The sequence below is a fragment of the Apteryx mantelli genome, chromosome 1 (assembly GCF_036417845.1).
Source record: "Apteryx mantelli isolate bAptMan1 chromosome 1, bAptMan1.hap1, whole genome shotgun sequence".
Taxonomy (NCBI): Eukaryota; Metazoa; Chordata; class Aves; order Apterygiformes; family Apterygidae; genus Apteryx; species Apteryx mantelli.
The window spans coordinates 12998060-13016871 of NC_089978.1; the positions used below are offsets into that span (position 1 = coordinate 12998060).

Here is an 18812-nt window from a genome sequence, read left to right on the forward strand (position 1 = left end):
TTAATAAGTTTTGCTTTTTAGACCTATTTAGATTCAACTTTCTCTCAAAGTGCATAAAAACAGTGAATTAGGGACCTATCTAAAATGATAGTCAGTGATGTCTGACCCTCAGGTAAGAAGCCGAAAGGAACCCTGATCTACTTAATCTGAGTGATGTGTATTCTTCTCTCATCTCTGAGGAAATTCAGAAATGTCTCATTTGGGGCTGAGACTGTATTTCAAGAAAAACACATCAAAGTAAGTACAAATGAAGCAAAGGACGCTAGTGTTTTTGCAAGATGGCTTGATCATGATACTAGTATGTTTCTAAAGACAAGTCAGCAATTGTAAACATTGTTATAATGAAGCTCTGAGAATCTCTCATAACGATATAACATTTCTGAGGACTTAGCATTCATGTCAATCTGCTGGCAGAACGGAAATGCTTGACATGCTTTTTTCTATAGGAGATGACACCTATGAAATCCACATTTTAGATTCATATTTGCCCAGTTTCTTATGCTCTCACTGTATTTTATTTGCCCAGTATTGACTCAGTGATTTCAGAGCTGGTATTCAGTAAGTGAAACATATGGTGATTCTTTAAAGGAGTCCAGCCTCCATATCTTCATAATACAAAAGCCTTCTTTATAGTACAAAATAGTACTGCTGATTCTACTGTTGAATCCAGATGTCACAAGAAAGTATTTATGTGACTGGAGCCCATGAAGGAATAAATGTGCATGTAGCAGTGGCATGCAAAATCGCAGGAACAACTCTTCTTATGAAAACAACAATGATCTATGGGTGGGAAATCATGCACATGTTTATGAGGTAAAACATAAGGCAGGTGATCTCTCCCAGGAGTGTATCAAACATGGGAAGATTAACATTCCCTGGCTAATGCAGGGATTGATAGGATGGTGTAGTCTAACAAGGTGATCCAATACCTTATGCTCCTTGTTCCTACATAGAAAATTAAGGCATTTTTTCTCTCCCACCCTATTAAAACACTAATGTGGAGGGGCTGAGGAAAATTCTACTTTATCTCTTTATTTCATTTTAACCCAATATGTCAGAAAGCCTGTCTCACTCTAGGAGGACAGTATTATATCCAGAATTTATTTTTGGCTATTGCTCACTTGTACTTTGAAAAGGATAAGGGATTTCCTGCAGAAAATCCCTAAATTCCATCTCAAGATCTGTTGCAAACAGTTTGAGTCAAATAGCACTTTAAAGCATTTCTACAGTTAATTTCTTTTGGCCTGAAAAGCTACTAAAGGGCAGTTTAAAGCCAGGCTGAAAGCAAAGACTGAACCTGCCTCTAGTTGCTGTGGAAATAGGGAACACCTCATTCTGAAGACTGATACAACGAATTCTAGAATAAAAATTCACAGGTGTAGTAGAATTAGCCTTTTCCACAAACCGTCTGAATATTTAAATCATTTGAGGGCTTTTCTATTTCATGTGCTGCCCCTTTTACATTGTAGGAAAAACAAAACCAGAGATTTGAGACTGATAGCTCTATCAATTAAGTTATTGAAATTATTTTTAACATATGGTTTAAGATAATAAATTTTAATAATCTTCTCAATATATAGTTGTACAAAGACAGAAAATGATCTTTCTCTTCCTCAGTATTGCAGTTCTTATACTGATTTTTTTCTCATAGTCCATCATTAAAAATTCATGTCGTAAAATAATATTTATCTATATAAATAAACATTGTATTTATTTAAACAAGCATAAATATCTTCAGGCAAAGAAAAATTATTTCATATTTCTTTTGATAAAGATATTCCAATGAATAGATCTTAATATTAGCAAAGAGAACTCTAACTCCTATCACAACCATTTTAAAACTGATTTTGCTATGGCTTATGTCTCAGTCTACTGCTCATTAAATAAAAAGAGATTTTTCAGTGAACTATTCACAATGACTAAAATTTAGTACATTCTGCAGAGTATCAGGGCTTTCAGGTGACAGTACTGAAATAAGGATAGGTTTTCTTCCTTTCCTCAGAAAGCATCTCATGAGATGGAACAGAGGCAGAGAGACAGAACTCCAGGAAGCAATTAGCAGTACCCACCACTAGTTACATATATTCTGTAATTCCAAAAAACAGATTTTTGTCCTCTGTTCTGGCCTAAATTATAACATAACCTTTAACTTATCTAAGGATTTTGGTGTTTCTGAAGCAGTTTAAGTCTGTATAACAGGGCATTGAAATGTTTAAAGGCAAATCTACATGCTAATACCCTTAATATCACAGGTAACGTGAACATTAAGTCATTCAGGCACTTGAACACCTTTAAAAATGTATGCCTAAACTCATGTTTACTCATATAAACTCGTGCATCATGAGATATAAAACATTATAGGATTATTAGCTGATATATGTTAAGATGCTTTTAAAGTTTAACAATCGATAATGCAAACATTGCTGTACTTGCTGTTCTTTACTAACCATGTCTCTATGCATTGCTCAGTCGCCTCCTGAGATGTCCCTCCTTGCAACAACAGAAAAGTTCCTTCAAGAGGAAGAGAAGCACACCAAAGAATTTGAAGAACGTTTAAATTCACACATTGAAGAACTGCAAAGACATTCTGAAAATACTCTAAGAAAATATACCACGTTAAAGCACAACAGACATATTTAAGCCAGTTAGCTTTTTTTACGCAATTAAGAAAATAAAACCAAGTAATCACCTAGGAGTTTCTTAGAACAAAAATCTGTGACTAGCTTCTTAATTTATTTCGGCACATAGCAAATAGTGTGTATTTTTTAATATCAAGGCTTTTTAACATCAAGGCTTTAATAAAATCTCCTATGGATTTTGGTAAATTGTAACTTGGCTATACTACAAAATATTGTACTCTAGACATATACTATAATATATGGGTTGTTTTTGCATAGTTGAATTGTGTGCAGCAGAGACCCTGTTGCAGCACCGTAAATTAAGTAAGATACTTTCAATTCGGTGATGTACAGAGGGCTAATAAGTGGAATTATTCCCTTGAAAATATAATCAGCCAGGAGAAATTCTCTAGATTGCACAGAGGAAGAATACTAGGGGCCTCTAGCCATGTCATAGCTCCTAGCGTAAATAACTTATGTGTGCTCTGGTTATTCTTGGCAATAGAAATAGCCCTTGGGACACTTGAAATGAGTAAGTTTGAGCTTTTTCTTTCTTATGCTCTACACAGGAACATGGATAGACAAAGTGCAAACATATTTGGAAGCCACTCAGACCTTTAGACTTCACCTGGGACAGAGTCTGATCTTAGTTGAGTTACAAGCTTTACACTGATACTAAAGTATTTAAATTCTGTCTTCAAAACTACCTGTTTTGGTATTGATGCTTTTGATATTATGTTGGCTCATTGTTTAACTACATGGAATAGGAAAAAACCTTTAACTTCAGACAACTTGTGATCAATCTTAGGTAAGGGCCTAGATTTTTTATATTTTTCTACAACACAGGAAAACATTATAAAATGGAGCAAAGTTAGTTCAACTCTATATGCTGAATAAGTGCCTGCTGTTGAGATTCCTTTTATTTGCAATTCATACTGAATTCTATTGCTGTGTAAGTGAAGCAGTCAGAAATTACAGGCAGTGCTGATTAACCACCAATTTCACTGAAAGAGATTCTGAAGAACTGCTTTCCAGCATACACTGTTGCCAACTTCCTGGAAAAATCTGGATAAAAATAATACCAGACTGTCAAACAGCCCAGTTTGTGAGTAAAAGAACTATCATTAATATTCAAGATCACAGCAAAAATGTAAATTGTTTTTGGAAGCTATATTTCCATGATGACAAAATACACTACATCACACTTGCACAATATACCAAGATTTTAAATACCAGTTTGGCTCAGTTTGCAATAAAATGGCTAATGAAAAGGGGAACGTCAAAGATCCTTTTACAGGAAAATTCAGAGAAATTACTAGACTCACCTGGAGAAACGAAGACTGAATAAAAAGATGATGAAAGGACATCTGAACAAACTAAATATATATGCATCCCCAATTTAAGAGGAGATGTATCTGGGAGTTTTAAGAGATCTAATGAAGAAATTTAGGAACCTCTGGAAATAATGCTAAATTTTAAGTTGGGAAAGATCTGTAGAAGCAAAAAGGCAATAAAATGTTGTCTTTCAGAAGGGCAAAAGAAGAAATGGAATATGAGCCAGTTAGCCAGATTCTTTTGCCACTAACAGATTTAAATATGTAACAAGTCAGTATGGCCCAGATCCTCATGTAAATGTATGTGCCTGCCTCCAGTTAACTACCTGAGGATCTCTCACATGATACAGGTCTGTGTGATCAAGTAGCATGAATGAATGAAATTATCAAAAAACGAATAAGAACTTTTTAAAAACTTTTTAACACCTGGCCAAGCTATGAACTTTCTCTAAAGAAATAACAGAGTCAGTTCCAGCCTAGCTTTTGTGTAATATCATACAATAAACTCCACATGAAAACCACTGAAACCTGCATGGTCCATGTATCTGAACAACCTACCTGGGTGACATTATTTGCCGCTCACAGCGTATTACATCAAAAATGTGCTGAGTTGGTCTATTTCTAAGTGCAAATCAAAGTGCTGGTCTTGAACGCTTACCTGAAAGGCCACCTTTCTCTTCCCAGCTGGACTGGCAAGAGCTTCTCATCTAACAATCGCCTCATTTAGACAAGAGTCCGCTGCTGGCAGAGCCTAGTCAGAGTCAAAACACGGATTCTGAATGGTGCCATCTGCATATGATAGAATAAAGATCCACTGATTTTTGAGGGAGGCTGTCAAGCCTACTTGTTCCACATGCCTTTGAGTAAAGATCAGCCTGTTCTGAGTGGATGACAAGTTCATAACTTATGTGATAATATTTCTGAAAGAGAAAAGATGATATTGGGATTCACATAGTTTCAGGAATAAAGTACTATGCAGGTGCATATTGTAATAATTTAAATTAATGAAATCCTTTAACTGTATTAAAAATAGAAACCCAGCCTTGGCTGAACTGGATGAGAGGTTTGTGAAGGAAAACATATTGCCCTAGTGCTATGATGCCTATAGGTTTGTACGACTTGTGTCCCATTTCATGTTACTTGGAAAACTTTTTTAAAAATGATGGACAGCAGAAATAATTAAGATTGAAAAATGATATAGATTATGAGCAAGGATTGGAGATATATTGTCATGAAAAGAATACTCAGAAGGGTCCAAGGCTGAATGCCTGAAAGTAACAATAAAAGTTAAAAAGTGAATTATTAATCATACATTCATTTGACAGGACAAGGTGCAATGTTCTGGAGCTAAGGATTAGTAAAAACATAAAGAAAACTTCTATTCTACTTTATGAGTAGCTGGGTAATGGAAAAATCTTGTAAGCTGCTGGACTTCTTTTATGATTGTTCAAAGCTTTCCCCGAAAGCATTTTTTGGCTCCTGAATTGAAAGGCTTATTTTAAATAAAAAGAACAATGGTTCACAGGCTGTCACCAGCTTTTTGCTGAAGCAAAAACAGAGGTCATGTACACACAGTTGCCAGCATGTTTCATCAAGATATAATTTTGAAATAGTTGGTGGTAAAAGAGCTGCCAGACCACTGCTATCCAATTCACTTCCCCAAACTTATTCTGATAGAGCTGTCAGTGAAACGACAGTAAGCGAACAGAAACGTTTTGAAGGGGCTCACATGAAAGGTGGGTATTGTGCACTTTCTTCCTACCATTCCTTAATCTCTTCCTTTTTGTACAGGCATTTTGGGAATGGGAGACTGGAAGAGTGTCACGGAGACTGTGTGCACTCTAAACAATGCAGGGAGGGATGCAAACAATGGCAGCAAAACACACTGCCAAACCAACACAAAACTGGATAAACATGAAACATCATAGGCGTAGCTTTCTTGCTTTTCTGATGGGTGGACTTAAACAACGGCTTTAGCTTATCCAGTCAAAGGTTAATCTCTGCTATGCTCAGATGCACTACAGACGCAGCCTAAATCACCAGTCTTATTCTTCTGGTTTTGCAGAAGTGTAACTGGTTAAATGATTGGTTTAATGGTAGTATAAGAATGCACAGAATCAAGCCCAACACCATTTAATCACTTAAAACTGGACTAAATAACACCAGCAGGAATGATAAGTCATAAACAGTCTAAAGAGTTGTGCCTCAGGAGATCTTATTTACATCTATGGTATGTCATACCAGTCACTGAAGTTTTATTTATACAGAGAGCCCCGATAGTGCTGAACTCCACTCAGAAGTCAAATCGTGCTGCTCTCTGCCCGTGGTTCTCTCAAACGGTTGGCAGGAGGCAGAGCGCACTGGGTGAAGGTCCTCAGCCTGTATCACACAGCTCATGGGATTACAACCTTCCCGTCTGGCTTTACAATCTACAATAGCCAATTATGTAATTCACAGTCTTTTTTTTTGATTTAATTCACACTAGATTTCACATCAACTGTCTTGTGCTAGTGAAGTCTTTTCTACTCAGACACAGCAGTCTCCGCTTAGAAAACGCTTGATTAAAGATTGCTCACAGCAGAGCTTGTTTGAATTAGCCAAGCCCAATATGGGCACTGTGTATTGGTTTTTCTCACTGTAAGATTCAGATCCAGGCTAAACCATCCAGTCACTGAATTTACTGTGACAGAATTTGAATGTACCCGGCTTGACTTAAATCCTTGTACAATCCAAGATGGAACAAGAAATCCTACAGAAGTCCTGGGTCTTCTGCATCCCATGTGAGTACCATAATGAGATTACTGAATTTTTTTTTGTTGATATTTTTCCACTGTGTACAAATAAAGGTGGTGAACAGAAGACAGCATTAACTGAACAACTGAATCTATAGTTACGATGAAAACAGCCCAAATATGGACAGTAGGACTTCATGTTCCTGGTGCAGTATGTACCCATGTAAACTAGATCTACATGCCCAGAAGTCTCCTGATAAGAAAATTCTCCATGATGCAGGTACAAAACACAGAATCAAAGTGCAGACTCTAGCTCAGATCTTCCAAAACAAGAGAGCACTCAAACCTGGATACATATTACCCAGGCACCTAGTGTAATTGTTCTTTTTTTTATTAAAAAAAATAGGCCAGTGCATTACATATCCCATATGTAGTTAAAAGTGCTATTTTCCAAAAATCAGGATTAACTAGGAGTAAACATGTTCACATAGTTTGATTGAAAAAGACAACTGATAGTGAGTTTAACATCTGAAAATATGTTAGAAAACTTCTCTTCTTTCAGACTTCTTGCAGTGTCACTGGCTTATACAGTTTTGGGGAGTAGGGGCCACTTGTAATAGAAATGGCCATTTACCCATTGTAAGAATACTTGACACAAATCCTCTATTTTCTTAGCACTTCGAAGACATTTATAAAATCTCCATTCAAACCTTGATCTTCAACTGTTTGACTCAGATTTGATTTATGCTTTGAAAACATGGTCTTAATAAATTGCTTCTGTAACTTGATTTATCAGAAGGCAATGGCAGGTTTATAATGACTTCACCTGATAATGAGCACTCTTGGAAACCATATCATAAGACACCACTGAAGTATCATCTCAGCATGAGTCTTCTAGTGAAAACACTTGTAATAAATCATTCAATTTTGCCCATAAGCTACTGTATGCTGGGAAACAGTTTGAAACCCTATTTCTAAAACACTTTTGAAGTTAACTGACACTTGGAGTAATACATACAATTTAAAAACACAGACACAGTTATACCTTTGGCTGAGAAGTTCAGAATAGTTGACATTTGGGCAACTGCCATTAATTTAGTTCCTGATTATTTTCCAGTGATTTTTGACAGTTTCTGTCTACAGTGGCTTCATACTATTTTTCTGAATGCGTGTTCTCACATCTGATACTAAGAAAAGGGAACATGGTAGAAAATGTCAGAATCCCTTTCATAGTTTACTAGAGAAAACGGTATTTTCTTTCTTACTTTAGAGATTCAAACTGTGAAATTAATTCTAACTTCTGCATAATGAACAATTCAGAATGTTTAACACTTTTCTTCTCAAATTAGTACTCAGTAGAATTGCACATTTCATGGCATCGAAATACACAAAGTCTCTTATTAGCTTTAGCTATAGGTTCATATTAATAAACACTTGGCTCTGAACAGATGATCATTGTGACCTGAAGAACATGCAGATGACAAGAGATAATTGAAGGGCAGAAAAAGAAGAAATGAAACATCTAATTAGCAATGTAGTCTTAAATATCATCTAGCCCAACTGACCTTTTACTTATTTAGCTGTAATCAGCCTCTTAATTGTTTTTATGTGTCACAGACTTGACTCTTGGAGAATAGGAAGAAAAGTCGCATAACGACTGACCAGATTCAGGGAAAGCATTGCAAATCTGGAATGCTATTATTGCTTACAAGGACAAAAAAAGCCCTACAGATGGAAGGGATTGAAATAATTCTACTACTCAGAGATGGAAAAGTCACAGGGACTTTGTCAGAGCATACAGAGAGAATATCACAGAATAAGCAGGGGTAGGAAAACCTCAGTTAGAAACCTATGATAGTGCAAGGAGAATTCCTTAGAGGAAACTTTTTTCTTCTATTCTAGATGATTAAGAAACCAAGCACACTGCACAACAAGCATATTTAAACTACACTTAAATTTGTTCACTTCTTCAGGCACAAATCCTATTCAAGCTGAACACCTTTTGTCACAAAAAAGGCAAACTACCATATCTCAATTGCAGCCATCCCTAACCAAGGAGAAAAAAAATAGGACAAAAAATTTTGTTGCTTAGGAGAACAAACAACGGGAAGATAACAGACTAAACAATTACCTTGACAGAGGCAGCATTTTAGATCTCTCCGCTTCATGAAAGCAGCTCTCACTACAAAAGCATAGAAAAATTTCAATAATAGTACATGGCTTGGGGAGTGGAGTTCCACTTTAGAGTTCGAGCTGGTCACCCAGTGGGTAAACACTCTTCTAAAAATATCACGATGACCATCTTTGTCCAAGTAGTTTGTTGTGCATATAGTCCAAATGCATTGCAGGTTGGGGGCAAAAATATCTAACAATTTATCCCAGGCCTTCTATTTAGTTTTTAGCATATTTTTTAGCATATTTCAAAAACATCCTAGTCCACAGGGTCAGTTTAATTCTAGGCAGTACTGTAACCAACAGCAGTGGTGGCACAGCAAGTATTTTAGCTGTGGCCATCCCAGCGTAATTGGGTACATGTCTCATTCTGAAGCAATTTGTCTATAGCTGCACATAAACCCGCTTCACTTTGGGAACATGTGCCTTAGGGCAAAGTCTAATTCAGGGAATTGCATTTGTTTGCCTAAACTATATTTTTTTGCAAAACAACTTTGGTTAAAAATAGCATTCCACACAGGAACAATACCCAAGAAAACAAGTGCATAAGAATAGTCCCACTGACTTCACTGGGACTATTCATGTGCTAAAAGACAAGCACATGAGGTGAAGATTAGAGGCTCACTGAGAGATATTTCCTGCTACATTTCTGTGCATTGTAGCATCATATTCTTTCTCATTTGGCCCGTATTTAAGAAACAATAAAGAGTTCTCAAATTCCCTCTCAAAAGTCTTCTGAAGCTTAATGGTTACTCGGTGCCTTAAAATATTCAGATGAAAAAGGACTAGAGAAGAATACAGGATCATTGAAGGATTGTATCAAAATTTATAGTTTGATTTTCTAGAATAAAACGGCCTAAGGTGCACTTACAGTTCCCTGCAACTGCAGAGGGGGGATTACAGAACAGCAGATCACTTAAATAAAGAAATTAGAGACCTAAATAATACTAATGCCACATTTTCTTCCTTTATGAAAAGGAAAATCAAGTGGCTATATTCAAAACCACTTTTTTTATTGCTGCTCTACAGATTTAAATGTTTAACATTCATATAAACAACTATTTATATTTATGTAATTTGTTAGCTACTTTACCATAAACTGGTGGAACCTTCCTGTCTGACTTCTGTAAGATTCCTTCTGTTGGATCCTAAAGTATTCACTTTGAATGTTCACACCTCACAGCAAAAAGAAATTCTTTTCAAGTGAACTATATAGTGTTTAATGAAAAAATTATTACACGATGTAGGCTTTCACAACAAGTCACATTTTTCACAAAATAAGATGAAGATTCCAAGTAAGACTTATCTCCTTTATTCAAAAAATAAATATATCCTTTCTGAATCAAAGCATTTCATATGACATTAAGTACAAAGAAGAAATATACTTCTTTGGAAGTTCTGAAATAGACATACAAGAGCTCATGGGAGCAACATTATCCATAACAGCAATAATAGCTGAAAGCCAATTTTTACAAATTTATGGCAGAACACAATTTCCTTTTACAATATAGAGCTTCAAACAGATTTAAGAAAAAACACCATTTTAAAAGTCTGAAAGGCACATGAACTGGACCATAAAACGTACTGGCACATTCACTAATACGTTTTATGTTACATTCCTAAAGAGAAATTGTAGAACCCTAACCAAGAGAAAGACTGAAGATAACATCATGTTCCTTTGTGAAGTATTAAAAGAGTGGCAGAGATTTTCTTTTGGCTCTTGATATAGTATTAATACCCCAAAGTTAGAGAGTCTGAAAAGCTGCATCATTCAGTTGTATTTGGACGTGTTGCTACATAAACAAACACAACAATCAGAACTACTACAACAGCCAGTGTGGGAAGCACCACGGTGGTGATTTGTTGTCGGGCCTCTTGCATTGCCTGTTTTCTTTCCTTTTTATCTTTGGAGGTCTCTTTTTTGGGTTTTCCTTTTAGCTGCCTCATTCTCTTCTTAGGATCCTGTCTCACCAAAATGGGGAGCGAAGGGAGTCGAGCTGCAGAAGACAGGCCAGAGTCTTTTAAAAGATGGGGTTGAAAAATTCCGTCAGCTTCAAAGAGTTGGCCGTGCAAGAAACTGCAAGAGGAAAAACAAAACAAGTCTTTTGAGCAAAATCGACATATATTTAAAATAGTTATTACAAGCTTCACTTGGTAAATCTTTTGTCTAACTTGCACCAATATCTGTGCAGTTCTTTCAATGAAACTGAATCGCAGAGCACTCATTCACTTCATTAATCACACTTGCCCCATGAAAAATTAGAGCAGTTCATCATGGTGCGTATATCTGTCCAAGAGCGCTGAACTTGCACTGTGTTAAGCCAGAAGCAGAGCCCAGCACCATACATTCTGTGCTTCAAGGCAAACAAGATAACAGGGCTAAACACTTAATGAAAATAATATGAATTAGTCTTGCGTCAACACAGAGCACCAGCTGGCTGCCTCTTCTTGTAACAACAGCAGGCTCCCAACTAAAGGTCTGTGGCTCCCCACAGATCAGCAGAACGAGGAAGGGTACGCATGCATCCTATCATAATGAAAAGCAGCAAGCATTTATCATCTGCGCAAGACATTTATTAGAATAAAGGGTATTATTATTCTAATAGGAAAAAAAATGTGGGGAAAGATCTGCTTAAATTATGACTCTGTTTTTGTTGCCATTGAACAAGGTCTAAATCATAACATGAATCAATGCTGTGACTCTTATTACAGCTGTCATTTTTATAAGAAAAAGATCATCCCAAGTGATAATCAGCCTGCTTACAAATCACTGTTCTAGACAAGCAGTTGCTGATAAGCAAGTTGCTTTGAAGCATCTACTAGACTAATTTTTAAAAGCAGAAGTATCTATAAAGTGAGATTAACAAAAACACTGCACAATATGAAAGCCTCTCTGAGGCGAGAAGCATTAGTAGGTGCTTGTATTTCCATACCTAAGTGTGCAGAAAAGTTTTTTTGTTTTTTTGTTTTTTTAAGATGCCTACAGCTATGTAATTCACTGACCACGCTGGGGGAGGGAAGAGGGTAATTTTTTCAATATATTCCTCTTTTCCACATCTCCCATTTCCGTAAGTGCACAACAACTAAACACAAATTAGGAGGGTAACAGTTACAGTTTTTATGTATTTCAGTGAATTGAAAGATTACCACCCAAAATAATCAGCTGCTGACCGTTCTGGAAGTCTTTCAGGGATGTGTTAATCTCATGACCATGTCAATTAAACCAACTAACTCCTTAGCCACAAACTGACCTCTTACAAGCTTTTCAAAAGAGAATGGGAGAATACTCATGATCTCAATGCAAGCACACACGTCTGGGGACAACAACATAGTGAATAGCCCAGCAAAACTACTGAAAAGAACAGACATTTTTCTGTCACTCTAACATACTCGGAATAAAACATACTAAGAAACTAATGGGTTACCTTATCTTTCTCTTTTCTTTCCCTTCCTTTTAAATCATAGAATATAAACATGATTTTAGTGTGCTGCCCTAGGTGAGCAGGAACAGATCAGCAAGCAAAACCGCAAAGCTCTCCCGGGTCACCCCACACAAGATCTCCTCTTGATGTATCATCTCTGGTCAATGTTAGGAGTAGCTTTGCGGCTACCCTTTTTAAAAAGAAGTTTCCCCCGAGAGTGGGACACCTTCTGTAGGTGTTGGTTATCTCACTCAGCCCTGTTTGTCATCTTGACAACAAAAACAAAACCAAGCTGAAATGCTCATCTACAGAACAAGAATCTCCCCCTACAGTTGTGTGCAACTACAAAGTTTTCCCATCCTTTCTCATAACGCAACAATCTGCCAGTTGCGACTCTCATCCAACCCTATTTCACCAACTATAGCAAAATATGGAATAACTCTACTAACTCATAATTACAGTGATGACCAGACTATCAGAGCTACCCTGCAGTGTCTCAAAACCAACAGCAAATCAACAGATCAGTATTTCTACCTTTAAATGGGCCTTGGATACAATCTCAAAAACCAGAAGCGTGACAGGATATCTGTTCAGCTGGTTTCACTGATTCTGTATCATGTGCACACACCTTTCAGACAAGCAGTTGTTTCTTCTGACCATAAACTTTGCAAATGTAATCCGGACTCTGAGGCAAACAGTTTATGCTTTATCAAGACTGGAATTCTGGTGCTCAGGGTGATTCTCAAGGAGACGATAAAATTCAAATCTTAGAAAGAATCAATTCCTTCTGCAAGCTGCAGCATTAGACACTAAATACATAACAGATTTACAGAGACCAGACATGGCCAGTGAACTTCAGGATGGGGAGGCAAATGGAAATGGGCTAGAGAAGTTAAAGGAGACACCATGTTCCAGTCTCTCTGTTTATTCAAATAGGACTACTGCATTTCTAAACTTCCATAAATGTTTCCCTCAGCAAACCCTCAGCCCCCTTACTGGCTCAGGGGAGGGTCTCTGGTATTTTACCTTCTGAAAGCTACACTTTTTTTTTTTAATCACTTTGCTAACTTCCTCTCTTCAATCTCTGGAGAAAAAGCAATCTCTGTTTTACCTCTTCAACTTCAGTTCTGCTCCTGCTTTGGTCACAAGCTTTATTACTGAACTCCAGAAAACCTGCTATACAAAATAAAGTTTTACATTTGTCCTTTGGTATAACTAGAAAACCAGAGCGTTGTAGGCTATAGTATTTGCACATTGTTCTCTCTGTCTCCACTGTCAATGTATATCAGCAGGTTTTGTATCTAGATTACTCAAGAGACCTAGGAAGTGATGGACAGTAAAAGCCCTTGGGACTTTCTATGTACCATAGTAACAAACAGGAGTTGCTGCAAAACCAATCTCTCAAACAATAAACGTATGCCTTGTTCTGTATAACATCACTTGCTACCCAGACACTGAAAACATCAGTTGTTTCCAAGTCTCTTTTAAATGAATGTTTCATCCTGAAACAAAATTATACAAAGTTAATTACATACACTAGCTAACATCTGAAGGATTAAAACAGAAAGCCTTCCCACAAATGTCAGCAGCACTAGAATTACAAGTTCATGTTCTCAAGTTTGGGGATCTGGCATCAACCTCCAAATATGTTTCCAATAGACTGGGTTACTTGGCTTTGCTACTGGCGGAGCTGGACTTGCACAGAAGTCTGGCCCACAATTTTTAAGCAGATGAGCCTTAGGATTCATGTGAACTAAACCATAAAATAGAAGCAGTGAATCTCTGTAAGTCACTGCCAGGCTCCTGCTGCCACTAGGAGCCTGGACATGACTGCCAGGATTAGACAATTTCTGCAAGAGACAACATCCCTCCCAACGGGAGGGCTCGAGGACACTGCACATGCTGGTATGTTAATGCTGGTATGCAGCACTTCAAAACAGCTTAAACTGAGGCAGGGCGCTCGCGTGGACACCACAGCGTTCAGTTACACACGGGGCAAATCTACGGGCCATGTTAGGCAAGGGGAACAACAGTGCCACAGCTGCCCCTTTCCACTTCAACGTCTCTTACCAGTCACTTGTGAGCTTCCCCCCCACCCCTATGGACCTCACCGGAAGGCAGGCGACTGTTCACAGCTAGGGAAGTGAAGAAACACATACAGAAAGACCAAGCAGCTTTAGCCAAGCAAGCTGGTGCTGCAGCTGGGATAAGAGCAGCAGAGTCTTATTCTCAGCAGTGTGCACGGCCCAAGACAACAGATTATCTCATGTTACTCAGCTACCTCCACTTCTGGCCCATAACCACCCTGCCTGCTCGACGGTAAGGCCAAACTCAGATGAAGACAGGAAGGAAACCGGACAGCACCGGGATGGCTGTAATTAATCTGGCTACGCCTGCCCATTGAGAGCATCTCAGAGCAGGTCCCTGCCAGAACGGCAATGAGAAAGTGATGGCTCACAAGTACTCTGGTCTTTTACAACCTCCTCTCCAGCCTCAACGATCCTAATGATCCTACCTCACTCTCCACAAGAAAAATAATCAGAAGCTTACCTTTTCATTTCAAATGGGAGCTAAGAGCCTCCTTTCCATTTCTAGTCTCCCCCAAACAGGAGAGGGCTTGCCTCACAGACTGCTCAGCCTGGCCCAAGCTTCTGCAAGGCCAGAAGTGAGCACCAAACTAGTTCAACTACTGCTTTTACTGCAAAGAATCAATAACTGCCTCAATCAGGACATTCATAGAAATAGCCATAGAAAGGATGAACATAGTCTTGCAAAAGTGGAATATCCATGGTCCCCAAGAGTCTGACAATAGTCTTGTGCCAGCCAATAAAGCCTGTTTACTTTCTTTTCATGAATTTCACAATTTAAACTTTCATAATAAAATTGCACAGGGGCAATTTTTTAAAATTTTTTTTTAAAGCTCACTATAGTAAGCTGTCCCTCAAATGCAGGAATCTCCTGACTGGAAAGAAACTATCTTGATTGTCATCTCAAGAAAAGGAGCATTGCCGGGCATAGTTGGTTGAAACATCCAAATCACAGGAATCGCCTCTTCTCTCTGATACAGCACTACTGCGACTTGACACATTCACTGAAAAGCTTGGTCTCAAGCAGAACAAAACATAAAAGTTCAAGCTACTTAAGACCAACCTAAAAATGTCATTCTTCAACAGAGTAAGAATTCACAAATTTAGTGCCTTTGCTCAAAGTCTAGCTAGTGCAATTCCATTCCTCCCTGCCCATTATCCAGACTGCTTCTGATATATGAAATGCTCTTTATTCTAAATTGCCGGTTTAAGTTATTGGAACTGTTTTGCACAGCTACTCTCAAAACCTAAGAGCGCACATCAACAGACTTAGTTATTCACACCAATGCTGAAGCATTTGTCAGCATCTTAAAACAAGTCAAAATACAGTTAACCAGGGATAGTTTTGTACCAGAATAGTATAGTGAAACTTATTGGGACTAGTTGCCTTCAAAACACACCAAAAATACTCCAACCGGAATTTATGGTAATTCACTGTTTTTTTGTTGTGGTTTTTTTTGGGGGGGGACGGAGACAGGTAAAATCAACCCTGATCATTAGTAATCTGCAATTAAAAGTTTTTCATACTAGACATGACTATTCCTGTAAGACAGAAAAAGCAGTGCTGACTCCAGCTGCATTAACACCCGCTAAGTACTGCAGTTTCTGGATCTCCTTCCACATGCCACACATGCACAGAAGATTTAGTTTATCCGCACTTAGTGTAATCACATGTCTAGACATCTGAAGAACTTATTATCACCAACTTTACACCATGAACGTATTAGCCATGTTAAGCCGAATAATTTTTCTCCAAATCCAAATTACAAGTGTTTGCAAGCCAATTTAGATTAACCTGGCCTCCTGATCCTGCTACTGTCACTGTAACATTTCTGAAACAGCAAAACATCTTGAAATTCAAACAAACAATCCAGCAAGAATTTTTATCATTTACATTTTCCCCAGGGCCAAGTATGTTACTGAAACATTAAAAAAAAAAAAAAAAAAAAAAAGGCAGAAAAACAGGACACACTGTATTCAAACTGGTTGCTAGCAGTAAGGAAAAAGGCCACAAAATACGTAAGCAGACAATACTCCTCAGATTATATTAGTGTTTAAAAAGCCCCCTAAAACCAGTAGTTCCCAAACACTGAGACACACCAACATCACAAGTCAGTCAAGGAGAAGAGCTCGAACTAACGGGCTTTCCTAGGCGTATATCACTCTAGAGTACCACAGCCAGGGCTGCCGCTGGAAGGAGGCTGGAACAAGAAGAGCGCCCAGGAGGTGGAGAGAGGAGGCAGCAGAGACCCAGAGGACTAGCGGGAAGCTTGGTTAGCAGGAACCACCGCTCAGCACAGAACAGAGACAAAAATCAGGAGCAGTGTCCGGCCTCATGCTAAGGACTCTGCCTTCCATCAGGAAGGAAGAAAAGTGATTCCCACTGCAGGGCTCCCAAAGGCAGAGGCCACAACGCAGAGCCCGCTGCTGTTGCACGTTCCCAGCGGAACAGCTGCAGCGTCTCCGCAGCGAGGCGCGGCGGCTGTGGTCAGCAGCTTGCTCTCCTACTTACGAGGCTTTAATCCTCTTCTTACCACACATAACTTTAGCTTCGCTGCGGCTGAGCCAGCCACCACGGCGCGGAGCCAGCAGTGCCTGACGCAGCAGAAGGGAACTCGACGTGCTGACCCCGGTCAGCTTGGGGAACCGGGTGCCAACAAGTCGGCTCAAGTAATACTGTTCTCCTAGCTGCTGCCCAGAATTAACCTGACAGGTATCTGCTGCTTACACGCCACTATTTCCCACCTTTGAAACACACTTTATAGACACGCAAATGATTATTTTTTTTTAAATAATTGAACTGTATGTAAAATAGTCCCTAGCGTTTGCGTAACTTTGTAACGAATGAACAAGACCTGCTTTAGATTACGCCACAGAGCAGATTCACTCCATAAATCATTTTACCTCAAGGTGAAATACCACATTTTGAACATGGAGTTTTCTTTGGTACAGCTCTGCGGTCTGGCCACTGCTGTAGCGGCATCAGCAAGGTGGCTAATTTCTAACTGTGATTCGGCCAGCTTAGAGATGTAGCTAAGTGGGAATATCAAAAAGCCGGGCGTATTTTGGTAGGAGCTTGGGGCAGATTTATGAAGGGGAATACCTAAGCCCCGGTGCAGAGCTCTGGCCGGGGTCTCCAGACACCTCAGTTCCTCACCCAGCCTTTCCAAAGATCCAGCTCTCAGCCAGCTCTTTTTCTTGTGTTTCAGTTTTCACAGGTGGATGAGAGAAAAATAGTGATCCTTGCACCTTTTCTGAAGAACGCCTTCATCCCTTCAGATGGGTGCTAGGTGGGTACCCTGTAGGATTTACGCAGCTCCTCGAGCAATTAGATGCCCAACTCCGGTGCAGAGCCAGAAGCTAGATCTGCTCACGCACGTTGGAAAGGGCATTAGGCACCCAACACCTTTGCAAATCTGGCTCTGAGGAAGGGGCTTTTAAAAAAGCCTGATTATAACAGTTTTTATCTAATATGTAGTGATTGCCCAGCAATATTTCCAACCATTTTCAAGCACGATTATTAAACCATGTTTTAAACACTAAATGTAAAATAATACAGTTTAAAAAAAATCTTCATTATTTGACAGACTCCAGAGCAGCAAAATGTTCTGTATAATCACTTGTGTGGGTGACAGAGACGGACAGAGCAGTGATTTGCCAATTTGACTAAGACAGCTGAACCCTAAAGAGCGAGCCTGCCCAGGAGATTAGCAAAAAGCACTTTAATCCCAATCCCACTCTCCCTCTCTCACCGCAAACCTCCTGGGCCAACCCACCTTCAGCGACAAAAGGCAGCCCCAGGATGAAGGGGATATTCCAACTGCAGGACAGTACCTCTTCGTACTGAAACACAGCCTTATTCATGTGACCGTTGACAGAGGGAAACAATTATTATGTACTTAACGAAGAAATCTTTAATTTGCTCCTAATGGAACAAGTCCACCCTAAGCAAGCAAGGGCTCTTTGGGGAGAGTTATGCAAAATAACTCACAGCACCACAAATAACTCTCACTTCTGCACCGCCAAATCTGTGCTCTGGGTCACCCAGCTCATTTCTGCGAAACAGAAGTTACGTAGCAGAACTGATGCATAACTGAAGATAATGCTTGTCAATGCTAAATTTGAGATCTTCATGTTTCTGTGACATTATCTGGCATGTGATTTCAGAGAGTGCTAAAAATGAAGAAAAACATAAAAGAGAATTTTCTGCTCTGTGAAAAATGGATTTTCACATTACAGCATGAGGCAATTCTTAATATCATAAAAATTTACCTCAGTCTATTTCACTCTATCAAAGAATTATGATTAACAAATCGAAACAACCTTCTTTTCAAGGGTAAAAGCTTTTAATTACACACATAACTATGGAACTATTAAGATACTGTCTGAAGTCAGTTTAACACTGCCTTTCAGTGAAATTTTTTTTGTCAAATTACAGACCTAAATC

General features: G+C 38.7%; 1 protein-coding gene and 1 non-coding gene across 4 annotated transcripts in view; one reads left to right on the forward strand and one right to left on the reverse strand.

Annotated features, from left to right (window-relative positions):
- The window catches only part of DEUP1 (deuterosome assembly protein 1), a 39549-nt gene extending 36866 nt beyond the window's left edge, over positions 1–2683 (forward strand). Inside the window, exon 13 of the mRNA XM_067289681.1 lies at positions 2470–2683. Coding sequence (XP_067145782.1) covers positions 2470–2640 — 171 coding nt within the window. The 3' untranslated portion in view covers positions 2641–2683. The remainder of the gene's footprint in view (positions 1–2469) is intronic.
- Positions 2684–10855: 8172 nt separating this feature from the next.
- The window catches only part of LOC106495547 (uncharacterized), a 28321-nt gene continuing 20364 nt past the window's right edge, over positions 10856–18812 (reverse strand). For all 3 annotated transcript variants that reach the window (XR_010883136.1, XR_010883135.1, XR_010883137.1), the window contains one exon: positions 10856–10933. This is a non-coding gene — a transcript (uncharacterized protein). The remainder of the gene's footprint in view (positions 10934–18812) is intronic.